The following is a 16554-nucleotide window of genomic DNA, read 5'->3' as shown; positions in this document are numbered from 1 at the left end:
CTTCCCTACCTCACAGAGGCATGTGAGGCTAAAATCCACTCATGCTGGTGAGCTGCTCAGATACCATGACCTCCCAACTGTTGGCATCAAACTCCCAAATCTTCCCATATTCAAAGTAGTCACCATCTTCCATTACTTTCAATAGGCCTGAAACCAAACAGTCTTTAGTCAAGGTGGCCACTATTCCATATGGTAAATAGGCCCAATGGCCTGTGATGGGATGTTAGATGGGGTGGGATCTGAGTTACTACCAAGAATTCTTTCCTGGGTATCTGGTTGGTGAATCTTGCCCACATGCTCAGGGTTCAGCTGATCGCCATATTTGGGGTCGGGAAGGAATTTTCCTTCAGGGCAGATTGGAAGAGGCCCTGGAGGTTTTTCGCCTTCCTCTGTAGCATGGGGCATGGGTCACTTTCTGGAGGATTCTCTGCACCTTGAAGTCTTTAAACCATCATTTAAGGACTTCAATAGCTCAGACATAGGTGAGAGGTTTATTGCAGGAGTCGGTGGGTGAGATTCTGTGGCCTGCATTGTGCAGGAGGTCAGACTAGATGATCATAATGGTCCCTTCTGACCTTAATATCTATGAATCTATATGCAAAACTGCAGGGAAAGCAAGGCTGCCCTCAGTGAAGATGACTATCCTCTGCCATTGTCTTCAATGGAACTGAAGTCAAGGTGCCCTCAGGAAGATGTCTGACATTCTGTGAGTGAGCCGTTGACCAGGAGTTATGAGGAGATGGGGGAATGTGAGAAGCAGGAGGGGACTGAGAAGGTGCAGGGGAGAGTCTAGAAAGTTCAGGGAGATGTGGGGTACATGAAGGTTTTGAAGAGACAAGGGAAATCCGTGTGCAAGGAGGGAAACTGAGGGCTTGCAGAGGAATGTAAAATGCAGGTGGAGACTGGGAGGAGGGGAGGCTACTTGTGTCAAGGAGTCGGAGTGTTTGTGAATTTTTTGAATTAGCCTTGTAACAAATCCCACGTGGGTTGTGGTTGGGGAGAGCCTGTATGACTGTGTGACTGGATTTGGGGGCAGAGGAGTCTGCATATATGAACTGATCCTGGGGGGTGTGTGTGTGTCAACAAGTGTTTATGTATTGGCTTGATTTTGAGGGCAAATCTAGTGTGTGTGTGTATGTGAGAGAGAGAGCGAGAGAGAGATTTTGGGGGGCGCAGGCAGGAGTGTGTTTGATTTCTGTAGGCAGGGAAAAAGTGTGTGTGAGTGTTTCTGGTGGGGTAAACAGGAGTACGTAAGCAGGTGGGGTAAGAGTGTGTAAGAAGATGAAGGTGGGAAGAGTATACAGAACGAGGAAGCATGAGAAAGGAAAAGAGTGTTAGAGGGAGAAGGGAAGAGAGATTACTAAGTAGGAAGAAGAGAAAATCACACAAGAAAAGCAAAGTGGAGGGACGCAAAGGAAATATATCAATTCTTGCACAATGTAGGAAAATGAGATGGAGGGGCAAAAAGACAGAGGGCAAACTCGTACAATAAATAGCAGTAGAAAGGGAACGAACAGTGAAAGGGAAAAGAACAAATGAAAGGGAGACAAAGTAAGCTTTAAAAGATTTACTGAATAGAAAGAATTAGATGCAAAATGATGGACTGAATAACCCAGTCTAAAAAGGGATGTGATTGAAGTGAGCTGTGGGGACAGAAAGTAGGCTGGGGGAAGCCCTGTCTGTCTGTCCTGTCTCTTCCCTGGCTTATCTTTTTTTATGTTCAATGAAATCTGGACTTGGTCCCCATTCCCCAACTTTTTTTTCCTGTGGTTGCACTTGTGGGTGGAGAGGGTGGGAGAAGTGGTGATGAAAAAGCTGATATGCGAGAGTCTTGCAGCAAGGAACATGGATCTCTCTCCTGTGTCCTTGGCATTTGGGCTGCTCAGACTGGCTACAGGCATTGCCCTGAGGCCTTCTCAGATTGCATTACCTGAGCCTTCATGGAGGGGAATGTATGCTTTGGTAAACCATCCCTAAAACCGCCTCCAAGGTAAACAACTATCCTGGCATAAGAGAGGTTAAGTTGCAGTTTGGGGAACCAGAGCCTGCTGGCTATCCCTGAGCTTCCTAACTAAGAATAAATCAACCAAGTCTGTAGCACATAGAATCATTCCAAACTTGCTTTCAGATCGTTCCTATGCAATGCTTCCAGAACACGTGTCACTCCACTTGCGCAGCAGTAGTGGTTAGGGGGCAGTGAAGTTGTAAAAGGAGGAATCAGAGAAGGAAAGGAATTGTTTGATGGCTGGATGGGACTTGATTTAAATTAAACCAGATGGTACCCAGGTAACAGACAGTTCTGTTGTAATATTTTATGTCACACTCCCCAGCCCCACATGATTTCTTTGTCAAGATTTTATGGCCCTCAAATGGGACAGTCCCTGGTGGAAAAGAGGTGGTCTGGAAGGAAAGTTCTTCCCCACCTTCTTCTTAAGCATCCAATGCCAGCCATTGTTTGGAGGCAGGGCACTAGATTGTCCCCCTCACATCTGTGCTGTATCTCTCAGCTGGAACCAAAGAGGACAGGCAGCTCTCTGCAGACCACTAGTGGTCCATGTGCTATAGCCTGGGAACCCCTGTCCTAGAGGAGGTCTGTGTCCCCCTCACTTACTCATCCTCACTGCCATTGCAAACAGCCTTTGTTGCCAGGGTCATATCATATGCTGGAGGGGGTGGGCACAACGAAGGAGGTCAAACAGCAGATTCCTTTGATCTGTATGGCTTTTGTGAAGTACCCGCCTCTGGTTAGAGTACTCGGCTGCCAGTTGGCAAGCTGGCTGCTTCAGTACCTGCCACCTATTGACACGGGAAGAGCTGCCTCGTGTGTGCAGATAATGTACAGGAGTCCTATGTGGTTAATATTTCTGAGCAATTGTACTCATATACAGTGTATGTAAGTGGGCTTGGGACCCCTCCCTTTTCTCTTCAAGGCCACGGCAGTATTTTGCATGTAATAATACTCGGCTAAAGTTCAAAGCCTGCCATCCACAGATAAACGCTACAGTACCTCTAATTATATGTTTTTCTTCTCTTTTCATTTCAGACTAAGTCAGAATTCACAGTTGAATTTTCTGTCAGTGACAGCCAGGGGGTAAGTATGACTTTTTTCATTTCATGATCTGAGACCAGAGAAGCATGGAGTGGGACTGGGAGAGCACCGGCTGTTGAGGAGTTCACAGCCACTGCAATCCCAGCCTCTCCCTGAAAGGGGCATTAGAGAGTGAACAGGAGAGCACTGTAGGTCATGATGTAGAAATGCAGATGCAAGTCTTTTTACCATTATATAAAAGCTGTGGAGCTGCAGGGAGTAGTGGAGAAGCACTGGCTCAGGAGATCTTGCAGCTACAATGCTACCATCTCTTAGAAGGGGAGCTGTAAAGAGTGGAGTGGCTGCACTGGTTACTGGGGAATGGAGAAGTACTTTAGTCCCAGCATCTACCAGCAGGGGGTATTGTAAATCCCATCGGACCTCTGGCTGTTGGGGCTCTAAAGAGAATGATGTACAGTAGCTGTGGCTCTTGGGGAGTGACAGCTGCTGAAATTTTAGTCTCTTCCTGCCTGGATCTTCAATTCTGCATCTGTCCCTTCTCTGAAATCCTTTGAAAATGAAGAATGTACCCAGTGGCCTAATGCCAGCTGTATGTTTTTATTCTTCTGGCCACAGGTGATCAAGGGGACGGTGAATATCCAAGTGGGAGATGTGAATGACAATGCTCCAAGGTTTCACAATCAGCCCTACAGTGTTCGCATTGCAGAGGTAGGAGCCTGGATTTCCTCTGGAGAGACCTTTTTCCTGGATACTTTTTCTTCTTCTGGGCAGAGCTTGCCCATTTGTTTCAGTTAATTGTAAAAAGAGCAGAGCTCTCTATCCAGCTCTATAGTGATGGTAGTGGCCCTCTGGGGTGTTTGGTCTTTTCCACCTGTCCTGTCGTTGGGGTTCAGTGAAGGATGAAATCCCTGAAAGTCTAGGCCATTTGTTCCAATGGGTAGTAGCGGAGTGATAACGCTCCATAGGCAGAGTATATCTGTTGGGAAAAGGCAGGTGGAGGAGTGGGCTGTGAGCTCAAAGAAATGTAACACACACTCCATATGGGGCTTTAACTCAGGAGCAAGCTTTGGGAGAGAGTGAAGATTGAAAGCAGCCCAAAATAGGAATCTGTTTTTTGCTTCTGCTTTCTTTTGGGAACAAAGGAAGCGGCGTCTCCATGGAGGCTATTTTGTGTAGAAGTAAATGTTCCCTCAAGCCTTTTTAGATTAGTGGCAAACTCTGGGAATGCTCTGCCTGAATGGCTCTGCCCTCTCAGCTATTTGGTCTCCTTGTAGACCTCTCTGTAGTGATGAGATTCTTTTCCCTGGGAGAAGACTGTCGTGCTCCTTCCGGGGTGGCTTGGCCATGCTGACTGCTGGGAAGACGATAGCTCCTATATGTGTCGCTAAACTTGTGTAAAGTTGTGTCAACTCAGTCAAGTAGCATGGTCAAGGAACTTCTCACTCTGGAGATTTCAGGTTGATTTCAGGGTTGTTGGGTACAGCCGAGCAGCCAGTCTTTAGTGAGGGAGAGGATGGAGACCGACAAGCTGCACCATGGCTGGTACTAGTCTTAATCAAATGATTAACAGTTTTGAAATGGAGAAATGACTGATGGAGCCTTCTCCCTGTCTGATTCTGGGCCCTGCTATTCCCAGACTAGGGGAGCCCTCTCCCTGTCTGACCCCGGGCAGGCTCTTGTTATTCCTGAAGCATGCTTCTGTGTGCAGATAAGGGAGTTCATCAGTGTATGTGAAACTGAGCAGTCTTTGATAATTGAGAAGTACAAATTATTGGATTACAAATGGTTGGTTAATATGCTGGCTGCAGGCTCCATGCTGTGCTGGAGTTTGGATCTTTCACTGTCCCTCTCCTGTGTGGGTGAGTTTCCTTCAGTAGGCTGTTCATGATAAATTGGCCTGGAATTTGTCTCCCATTTGCTTTGTCTGCTTCTATGTGAAGCAAATAATCTGAAACACCTCTTTGAGAATGACAGTGTGTCAGAGGCATTTCTTTTCCTTATTAAGTGTAAACTTAAAAAAAAAAGTCAGCAATAGTTGTATAACCCATTCGCTGCTCCCTTTTTATGCCCAGACCTCTTGAAATGAATGAGGAGTGACTGGATCTCCATCCTGCAGATCCTCTGTACGGTGATATGTCTGAAGGGGAGGGTATTTTCGTAGGTCTGCGAAGTGTACTGGCAATCCGTGTGAGAACTTCATGTCCTGTCTCCACAAAGCCACTCTAGGATATGGGAAAGGAGGAAATTGGCTTTTAGGTGACTTCACCTAAATCCTTGAACACACAGACCCTTGTTTTCTATTGCTCTCCTTCTCTTTTCAAACTATTTCCCGATCTACAGAAGCAATGTACTTCCCCCTGGAACACAGGTAAGACTAGAAGAGAAGGTTCCCTCCTCCTTCTCCATCCCAACGTCACCCCATAAAACCTGTTAAAATATTTTATGATGTGTATTAGAAAGAGGGCTCCCTCCTGGTCATGGAGAAATGAATGGAAACTACATTTCTGTACCCATCTGGAATTGATGCTAGATTAAGCTTCTATATTTATATAATTGGAGCAACCATGCCATTTCTCCTCTCCCTTGTCACCTCCATCTTGAGAACTCAGATCATAAATTCAGATATATGGAAGGCTAGAGATTTAACTTACTGGTATCAAGTATGGGGAGGAAGGAGGGCCAAGGTTCAGGAATGGATGTGAACGTTAAACTTGGTTGGGAAAAAGGCATTGTGGCAGCAGTGCTGGAAGAGACAAAAAAATAATCTGTCACACTCTTTCTTTGCTGTCCTCTTCTGGATATGAGCCACCTGCTCTGTAGTGAGGTGTCTTTCAGCCCATCTTGCTGGTTTTGGTTGTAGTTAGCATCATGTTACTCACAACAAACCAACACTGAAACTTAGTTTTCAGAGCTCATGCTTTTTTGGAAATTGACCTAATGTAATTAAGTGTGTTCATGTGCCAATTTGTAATCTCTGTCCATGATCTTTAAGCAAGGACATGGATCAAAGGTAATGAGCCACATACTCATCATCCAGCCAGTGTCCTGAAAGCACTTCTGTTCTTCTATCAGGAGATAATATTTCCATGGTGCCTTTTTAATGTGTGGTAAAGTACTGAGAAAAAGGGAGGGTGTGCTTCTTTGGATCCAATAGGGCCTTCTAAAGTTATCAGTACGCTAGAAAAGTCATTGCTATTGTTTTTCTCTTTTCCTCCGTAACATTGCTGGTGGAGTCATTTCTAGCTTATTATACTACAGGTTCTGGTGGCCCTGGGAAGTCACAGTCTGGCTTCAAGCTTACACTTTTTTGTTGAGGGTGTTTTCATTTTGTAGTAACTTTGGGTTGGCAAGAACATGTCCTTCTTCCCACCACAGTATCACTTTACATTTTCTGAAGCCTGTCAGTTCATCCCTGTTCATGTGGGAATCCTGGGGGGAGGAGTCGCATGCCCACCTACTGGCCAGAATAGAACAAGCAAGAGAGATGATGCCTTCTCCTTTTTAAAGGAGACAGTTGAGTGTGTTGATTAGCTGTGTGCTGCTACAATCACCGGGTGCTTAGTACCTAGAGCTGCCATTGACTTCACAGGGAGGTGTGAGTTCTGTTCACCTTGGAAAATCAGGCCCCTGGCACAAAAAGGTGGCTTTGCTTCATGCAAGGTACATTGCTTTGAAGTGCCCAATGTTCCACTGAAACAACGGTAGTTCCAAGGAATGTGGACACATAGTTGCTATGGGACACAGCTGTGGAGGGTATTAGCAAACTCCTCTCTGTGATAATGCTTTTGATAAACAGTGAGGTTACTACTAGTCAGAGACGAGCCCTGCCCTAAAGAGCTTATGATCCAAGTTTAAGACCAGACGTAAACAGACACAATGTACAAATGGGACTGGGAAGTTGGGGAGGAAGACTGGGCTAACAAATGCGAATGCGATTTCCCCTAGATTAGCTAATGGCACACTTCATAGATATTGAGGGTTTTCCCTGGATCTATTCCTGTATTTATTTTGAGATAAATGAACATCTTGGTAGCAGTAGTCCTAGCTAAGAGATGGAGCAGCAGAGGAAGAGCTATTTAAGCCTACTACCATTGTATGGCAATAGAGAATTCAAAAATAATGTGCATAAATAAATGGAATATGAAAAAAACACCCTTTAAAAGTACTGCTTCTGAATAGGTATACCAGTGCCTTAGAAAGCCCATTTGTTTCAAGAATGTAAATTATTTGGGCATGAGCCATGTAGTGCAGTTTGTGAGTGCATGTGAGTGAGGGAATGTGTGAGTGGAATTAGTGGGGAAGCAAATGCACCCCTTAACATTAAGCTCCATGTGTTGCTCTGATTATTGGACCGGCAATCACGCCTCTTTGCCTTATGCTTCGGTACAGTGCCTGTGACCTGGTGGTCTTCAGTGCCTGTCATGTCTTAATTACAACACAGTCACCTGTTTGTAATAGCAGAGCAGGTGTGTGTGTTTGTGGAAGGAGGGGGGTCTCTCCCCCAACCCCTAACTATGCTGTTCCAGTGCAATTATCCATTTTATCTGGGCAAAAGGGCCTGCAATTCACTTGTCAAACTCTAATGAGGCAGCACGGATGCTTTCAAGTCTGTAAAGAAAGGGGAATCCAGCTAGAATTGGCAACTTAATTCACCAAGCTGGCCTTGACAGACCTCATTAAGTTCCCATGTATTCATTTCAGGCTAATGGCTGTCATGCTGACTGCTGTTTGATTTGCTATAATAGACTTTTATGGTTTTCCAATTTGCTAAAACGTGTTTGCCCATGTCTGTGCCCCGCAGTGCTTTGGTAGTACATTAGTTAGGCACCCACGTGCATGCCACACTGACCTTCAGGGTTTGTTCTCTAAGATGCATTTTTTCACTGTGTTCTCCTTGCCCCTACTACAGAGAATCATAGGGCTGGAAGGGACCTTGAGAAGTCATCAACGCCAGCCCATTGTATTGAGGCAGGACCAAATAAACCTAGACTATCCCTGTTAGGTGCTTGTCCAGCTTGTTCATAAAAATCTCCAGTGACAGGGGTTCCGCAACCTCCCCATGAAGCCTATTTCAGAGCTTAGCTACCCTTATAGTTGGAAAGTCTGTCCTAATATCTAACCTAAATCTTCCTTGCTGCAGATTAAGCCCCTTACTTCTTGTCCAACCTTCAGTGGTCATGGAGAACAACTGATCATTGTAGTTTTTTAACAGCTCTGACCATATTTGAAGACTGTTATCAGGTCCCCCTTCCATCGTCTTTTTTCAAGACTAAACATGTGCAGTTTTTTAACCTTTCCTCATAGCTCAGGTTTTCTAAACTTTTTATCATGTTTGCTGCTCTCCTCTGGTCTCTCTCCAATTTGTCCAATAATTGTGGCTCCTAGAGTCGGACACAGTACTCCAGATGAGATCTCACTAGTGCTAAGTAGAGCAGGACAGTTACCGTCTGTATTTTACGTACAACACTCTTGTTAATACACCCCAGAATGATATGAGCCTTTTTCGCAGCTGTGTCACATTATTGATTCATATTAAGTTTGTGATCCTGTATAACCCCCAGATCCTTTTCAGCAATACTACTACCAATCAGTTATTTCCTTTTTGTAGTTGTGCATTAGTTTTCCTTCCTAAGTGTAGTACTTTTTACTTGTTTTTATTGAATTTCATCTTGTTGAATTCAGACCAAGTATCCAATTTATCAAGATCATTTCGAATTCTAACCTTGTCCTCCAAAGTGCTTGCAACCCCTCCCACTTGGTGTCATGGGCAAATTTTATAAGCATTCTCTCCACTCCATTATCCAAGTCATTAATGAAAATATTGAATAGTACCACCTGCCCCAGGACTGACCCCTGTGGGATCCCATTAGATGCATCATCCCAGTGAACCATTGATAACTACTCTTTGAGTATGGTCTTTCAACCAATTGTGCACTCACTTTAGAGAAGTTTCATAATCTCTTCCTTCCCCCCTCTCTGTATTTCTGTTTCCACTTTTCCCAGAATTTGGATTTTAAATAAAAAATGTATAATGCTGAGATCTTCCTCTGCCTATTCTGTGTTGTCTGGAAATAGACGTGGAGCATCAGTAAATGCCAGAAACCCAGTTTCATGCGTGAGATCTAGCCAAGCTTTGGGATTGTCCAGACTCTGGTGGGGAATAGTGGAAGTTCCTGGATCTGAAAACTCTTGTGTATCTTTAAATGTAAGCTAGCCATCTATCTCTTCATTGTACATAACATGTAGGAAAATAAGTCTGGTCAGCCAGCCTGACATGGTATAATGATTCTATGTAAAACAAGCTAACAAAGACAGAACAGAACCAACACTTATTTCTAGAGTCTGGTCTAGGTATGGTACAAGGCTAGACACAGAATATTTCCTGTAGGTACATCAAAGCCTCTCCAGTTCAGTCTGCATATACGTAACTTTCAGGGGCAGGTGCCTCCCCATTTACTGGGTTATTTATCACATTCATGATGGGAGCCTCTGACTTTATAAAATAGTGTGGTTCTGCACACTCAGATTTTGTGGCTATTAACTCCATATGTATTCATAATCAACAGGATTAAGTCTTCGGTCCTGCAGGTTCCATGCATAACATCTGTAGCTGGTGAGCTAACTGGTTCAGTGGGGAGCATGGTTAAACCACAGTAGGTCTGGTAGCCCTTAGCAGAAGGCATTGGCCTATATTCTGATTTCCTGTAGAGCCAATCAGTGCTCTTAATTTCCCACTGTCCTGAACTACTCTTACCTTGCTAAGCGTGCCATGGCTCTCTATAATCACTGGGGAACTGACAGTCCTGTTTGGATGACAGAAATGTCAGTTGACTGTTTCCTTTCTGGCTGAACCTTCCATGAGGACTTTTCCAACAGGGATTTTCTCTTCTGTAGCAGCAGTTTCCCCATCTTCTTCTTTAACATAAAAACATAAGAATGGCCATACTGGGTCAGACCAAAGGCCCATCTAGCCCAGTATCCTGTCTTCTGACAGTGGCCAGTGTCAGGTGCCCCAGATGAAATGAACAGAGCAGCCATTCCTTGTTGCCCATTCCCTGCTTCTGGCAAACAGAGGCTAGGGACATCATCACTGCCCATCCTAGCTAATAGCCTTTGATGAACCTATCCTCCATGAATTTATCTAGTTCTTTTTTGAACTCTGTTGTAGTCTTGGCCTTCACAACATCCTCTAGCAGAGAGTTCCACAGGTTGACTGTGCGTTGTGTGAAAAAAATACTTTCTTTTGTTTGTTTTAAACCTGCTGCCTATTAATTTCATTTGGTGACCCCTAGTTCTTGTGTTATGAGAAGGAGCAAATAACACTTCCTTATTTACTTTCTCCACACCAGTCATGATTTTATAGACCTCTTTCATATCCCCACTTAGTCGTCTTTTTTCCAAGCTGAAAAGTCCCAGTCTTATTAATCTCTCCTCATATGGCAGCCGTTCCATACCCATAATCATTTTTGTTGCCCTTTTCTGAACCTTTTCCAATTCCAGTTCTTTTCCAATTCTATATCTTTTTGAGATGGGGGCAACCACATCTGCATGCAGTAGTCAAGATGTGGGTGTATCATGGATTTATATAGAGGCAATATAATATTTTCTGTCTTATTACCTATCCCTTTCTTAATGATTCCCAACATTCTGTTTGCTTTTTTGACTGCTGCTGCACATTGAGTGGATGTTTTCAGAGAACTTATCCACAATGACTCCAAGATCTCTTTCTTGAGTGGTAACTGCTAATTTAGACCCCATCATTTTATATGTATAGTTGGGATTATGTTTTCCAATGTGCATTTCTTTGCATTTATTAACACTGAATTTCATCTGCCATTTTGTTGCCCAGTCACCCAGTTTTGAGAAATCCTCTTGTAGCTCTTCACAGTCTGCCTGGGACTTAACTATCTTGAGTAGTTTTGTATCATCTTCAAATTTTGCCACCTCACTGTTTACCCCTTTTTCCAGATTATTTATGATATGTTGACTAGGACTGGGCCCAGTACAGACCCCTTGGGGACACCACTAGTTACCTCTCTCCATTCTGAAAACTGACCATTTATTCCTACCCTTTGTTTCTTATCTTTTAACCAGTTGCCAATCCATGAGAGGACTTTCCCTCTTATCCCATGACTGCTTACTTTGCTTAAGAGCCTTTGGTGAGGGACTTTGTCAGAGGCTTTCTGAAAATCTAAATATACTATATCCACTGGATCCCCCTTGTCCACGTGCCTGTTGACCCCCTCAAAGAATTCTAGTAGATTGGTGAGGCATGATTTCCCTTTACAAAAACTACATTGACTCTTCCCCAACAAATTATGTTCCTCTATGTGTCTGACAATTTTGTTCTTTACTATAGTTTCAACCAGTTTGCCCAGTACTGAAATCAGGCTTACCAGCCTGTAATTGCCGGAGTCACCTCTGAAGCCCTTTTTAAACGTTGGTGCCACATTAGCTATCCTCCAGTCATTTTGGTACAAGTCTGATTTAAGTGATAGGTTACAGACCACAGTTAGTAGCCCTGCAATTTCACATTTGAGTTCCCTCAGAACTCTTAGGTGAATACCATCTATCTGTTCTTGGTGACTTATTACTGTTTAGTTTATCAATTTGTTACAAAACCTCCTCTAATGACACCTCAATCTGGGACATTTCCTCAGATTTGTCACCTAAAAAGAATGGCTCAGGTTTGGGAATCTCTCTCACATCCGCAACTGGAAAGACAGATGCAAAGAATTCATTTAGTTTCTCCGCAATGGCCTTATCTTCCTTGAGTGCTCTGTTAGCATCTCGATTGTCCAGTGGCCCCACTGGTTGTTTAGCAGGTGTCAGTCCTTTGTCCATCCCCTCCCACAAATCAAAATTCCTAGAGATTTTGGCCGAGTCTCTCAACGTTGCTAATGGTACCAGCCTCTCTCTCTCTCTCTCTCTCTCTGTATGTGTGTGTGAGCGTGTGTGTGTATGCATAAGTTTATTGTGATGTCATGTGTGACAACAGCAAAGAATGTTCTGCTGCAACATTCTTGCCTTACCTTCTGTCTGCCAACTTGCTTGATTGACAACAGCTGATGAACCAAGGAGCTACTGATAGATGCATACTAACCATCTGTCAACAACTTCTTGAATCAGCTATTTCCACAGGTTTTAGAAAAGAGGATGGGTTTTTATAAAAGGAAATCCGCAGATTCATTTCTTGCTCATTAGATTACACGTTATAGGTTGGTGCCTCCTTGTTCTAGAGACTGGTGGGGACTAGCATTGCAACAGTCAGTTCTCAACGTTCCATTTTGATTTGACTGCGGGCATCTTTCAGTTCTTCTTCTGCTTCAGGATTTTAAGTTCCTTGGAGGCAGATGTGGATTATTTTATCTTTTTGCAGACTACTATGAGTCTGCTGTATTCTGTTATATTTAACACAATGGATAATTTTTAGAGTAATGTGTATTATTGGGTTACATCTTCTGGCATAAGACCGTCTTCTCGGTCATGCTTTCGGTGCCAGACTGCCACTTAGTACCTCAACCACCCATGAGATGGCACACCAAAAGAAGTACCTGTAACTTGACAGGGCATATTAATTTATACTAGGGCTTTGTTTACAGCACAAGACTGAGGCTTCCACTGCATCTGTAACCATCTGCCTATTGATCTGTGAGAGAGAGGAGCAGAGGCCAATAAAATCATCTCCAAACTTCTCCACTGCTGGATTGAGCCATTCAGTTGCCAGTGCCTCTGGGCTACAGAATCCAAATATCTCTCATCCACTCCAAAGGGCATTTTGTGGGCTAAGGTTCTTTGACCTTTCCTTCCTGTTAGTATGGTGAGGAGGTAATGAGAAAACTCCTCTAAACATCAGAGAGGTGGCATCATTTAGAAATCTGCCACCTTTGGCTTTGTAGCCCCGTGACTTTTGTCTGCAGCAGTTTAGCATATTAAAAAGCATCAGGCATAAGAAGGGATGTGTGTATGTGGTGTGATCCTGCATGCATATGTGGTTTCCAGTAAAAAAACCCAACAGCCCAGTATCTGCATTGTAAGCAGCAAGTCCTTCCACTATCAACTCGCTAGTCTGTATTCTAGCCTTAACTGTACAGACATCTTTGCAGACTTGAACCATATACTGTATCTGTCTCATTCAAAGCAAATAAATAAGAACAAACTCCAGTATGAGACAGGGCTGGAAGAAAAGGAAAACTCTAGCCTGCTTTTACAGATAGAAACATAGCCGAAGGAAGTTTCTGCAAAGCAGAGCCCTGCCTCTGCAGCCACAGTCCATCTTGTCAGTGTTGTGTCCCCTGACCGTGGTTTTGATTGCCACTTATTTTAGTTGGGAATGTGGTGAGGATACAATCACTTGCCATTTACAGCAGTTTTTTCTGTTCAAGCAAAAGCCTCTGGGAATGAAACGTCACAAGCCTGGGGTTACCATTTTCATTTTTCATGTACTGATGCTGCTGAAGCAGCTCTCTCTCTCTCTCTCTCTCTCTTTTAAAATTGGGTGGAAAGGTGTGCTGCTGCCCAGAGTGGGGGCTGCAGGAAAGGGTGGTCATCACACTGCCTTACCTGGAATGCGATAGTGGTAGGAGCGGGTGGGGAGCAAAAAAACCAAAGCCCCAGATGTAATTAAAATGATTATTTTGTTTTAATGGTAATAATGTTAGTAATTACATCAGTTTCCCAGCCAATCCTGCCCAGGAGTCTTTGGAGACCCATACAATTCTATTGCAATGGCTACAAGGCCTGATGCTGTGAATATGAAGCAGTTGGACTGAGTGTGAACTTCTAGTTCAGACACATTAGTAATTCTCTTACACACTCCAGGCCACCTTTGATTATTTTTTTCTTTAAATCAAAAACCTTTAAATTGAAGGAGATGATAAAGCTGTGATAGGACAGATATTCCTGCTACTCTTCCAGAGCTGTCAGTAATCAGTGCTGGCCGTTTTCCTCTCTCTTTTCCGTTTTTATCCCTGCTTGCCGCCTTCTTCTCTATCCATTCTTTTGCTTCTGTGTGTGTTTTAGAGCTGCACAAATAACTGGCAGCGAACAATTTATCTGGCAAATCTATCCTCCTCCCCCTGGCCCTGCTCCGCTCACAGGATACCTGTAAGCAGATCAAGATTTCCTTAGATGTACTTAGTATGCAAAATTATCTGATGGAGGTTTTTAAAACTTTCTGGATTGATCACAAACAGTGCTGTGGAATATTCACTATTCAGACTGTGAGGGTTAATTACGATTGGTCAGAAATCATATAGCTCTGTTTCTCAGATTAGTATGCAAGCACTTCCAGCTCAAATACTCCCTTATGTGAATGTAAACTTTGGTTTATTCAGTTACTCATCTTGTAACTTTGTAATTCACTTTCTGCAAACACCAATCCCAGTAACAGTCAATGGCACAAATGTCCATGGGAAGTGAACACCAAAGAAGGATGCAAGCACAGCCTGAGAGAATGAGTTTAAACATTCAAAAAAATTGTCATTGGAAAATATTTTTTGTAGAATCCACCCAACTCTAGCATATTATTTAAAATATAATAATAATCACTGCTCAATCACACAGGGATTTAAAAGCCCAAAGATGAGGGAAAGACATTTGTTCACTGGTCAGGCACGTGAATCTCTCTGTTTTCATGTCACTTTCTTTATGGGAGAGTGAATTTAGTTCTGGTAATAAGTGTCAGAGTGAAAGCCTTAAAATTGATTTCCTCCATGACAGCATGTTCTTCAACCCTGACCTACTGCTGAGAGAGGAGGCCTGTTGGTTTACTGCTGAGATTGCGGTTGCAGTGTTGTCTTGTTGGGTATGGATACCTCTCCCCTAGGAACTAAACTGAGCCCTTTGGTTCATTTTACACAAAGGCTACTGAACAGGGGCTGGAAGGTGACAATTTTTGGACTTCAGAACTAGTGCCATCCCACTGGCAGAGCTTGTATCCCTTTACGAGCCCCTGTACCATGCACAAATCCTTGGTGGTCTAGAGACTTGATGAGTTTTTGTATCATTAGCTCTGTTGTGTCATATAACGTACTGAGTCCCTATATCACTAGAAATTCCAGGTTCAAAGGTTCTGTGACTTGCTAACATTATTGACCAAAAATGTATCCTCACTGTTGCCTTTAAAATGTTGTTTGAATTTTCAGTGGCCATTGAAATGAGGAACTGCATTAGCTGGACATGCTCTATGCAGGCTTTAGTTTTGACAGCACTTTTTAATCCTGGCCTGCAATTCTTCACACTATTTTAGTTCTAGGAACTCTCAGAGCTCTACAAAAATAGTTCAGTTCTGACCGGTAGCACCTCACCACGGTTACTTCAGTCATAAATCTCTCTTTAGCCGAGACTGCCAGCCCTGCCAGATTTTGTCACTGTGAAATGTTTTTGGGATGCAAACATGGGAAAAGTTATAATTTGAATTATAATTTATTATAATATATAATAAATACTAGAAAGCGGGGCAGTTTGGAATTTTATAAACTTTACACAGAGAGATGTTGGCACAGGTTGTTACGGAATCATTTATACAGCATGCAGTCTGACACACTGAAAGTCCCAGAGAGGGCTGGAAGAAATCGGATTGCATGCAGAAATCTAGGTTGATCAGCCACTAGTTCTTGTTCCTTGTGATGGGGTGTTCACCCCACACCAACCCTGAAGGGGTTAAGGTGGTTCACAAGGGGCCAATTAACCTTACAGGCTGCACCTGTGCGGGGTGGGGAGGAGTCAGGCTTGATTGATGAAGTTAATTGATGATGAAGCCCAGATGGGCAACAGCTGGCTGACCTTGTATAAAACCAGGAAGTTTGCAGCAGAAAGGGGCTGTCGGGAGAGAGTCTGCAGTCACTGTCTTGATACAGACAGATGGATAGGAATAAACCCAAGGGGGAGCAAAATTCCTGGAATCCTAGCTCTGTGGGAAGGGTTTACTCAGAGGAGTTTGGGGAAGAAAGCCTATGGAAGGCAGAGTCAGAAAAAGCCCAGGGAAAAAGCAGAAAGGTTTGAGACTGTTTAGACCTTGGTTGCTGCTGATCAGGTCCCAGGACTAGAAGTAGCGGGTGTGCCTGGGATCCTTTACCAGCCACTGAGAAAGTGGCACAGACCAGGAAATGCCAAGGAGGACTGCCTGGAATGGCATACAGACAGTTGGTCCGGAGGGACTTTGATACCCCAGAAGGGAAAACTATATATTGACTAGGCTGGAGGGCTGAGTCAAAAACAGAAAGCACCCTGAATTCTGGAGAGCGAGAGGGCCATGGGGCAAGCAAGCATTGGAAGGAGGTACTAGACCAGATGAGGGCAGAAATATTTGTGAGCTGCCAGAGCTGTGGCACTTGCTCATTGAATCCACTTGTACTGCTGTGTGGGAGCTTTAAGAGTGCAGTCAGCAGAATTTCCCTGTTGTGCCAGAAATGAAGGTAACAGAGCATCCTCTAGGAAGATGCTGGATCCCACTAAACCTCCCCATCCCCAGTGCACACTCTAGATATACGTGTCTTGCAGGG

General features: G+C 43.8%; 1 protein-coding gene across 4 annotated transcripts in view; it reads left to right on the top strand.

Moving 5' to 3' along the window:
• Positions 1–16554, top strand: part of CDH23 (cadherin related 23) — a 520165-nt gene that overhangs the window by 130657 nt on the left and 372954 nt on the right. For all 4 annotated transcript variants that reach the window (XM_048859456.2, XM_075130881.1, XM_048859457.2 and 1 more), the window contains exons 5-6: positions 3044–3091; positions 3665–3757. In XM_048859456.2, coding sequence (XP_048715413.2) covers positions 3044–3091; positions 3665–3757 — 141 coding nt within the window. The remainder of the gene's footprint in view (positions 1–3043; positions 3092–3664; positions 3758–16554) is intronic.

This window comes from Caretta caretta, chromosome 7, assembly GCF_965140235.1.
Source record: "Caretta caretta isolate rCarCar2 chromosome 7, rCarCar1.hap1, whole genome shotgun sequence".
Taxonomy (NCBI): Eukaryota; Metazoa; Chordata; order Testudines; family Cheloniidae; genus Caretta; species Caretta caretta.
The sequence above is the reverse complement of the archived record's forward strand: the minus strand, read 5'-3'. Positions and strand labels throughout refer to the sequence as shown.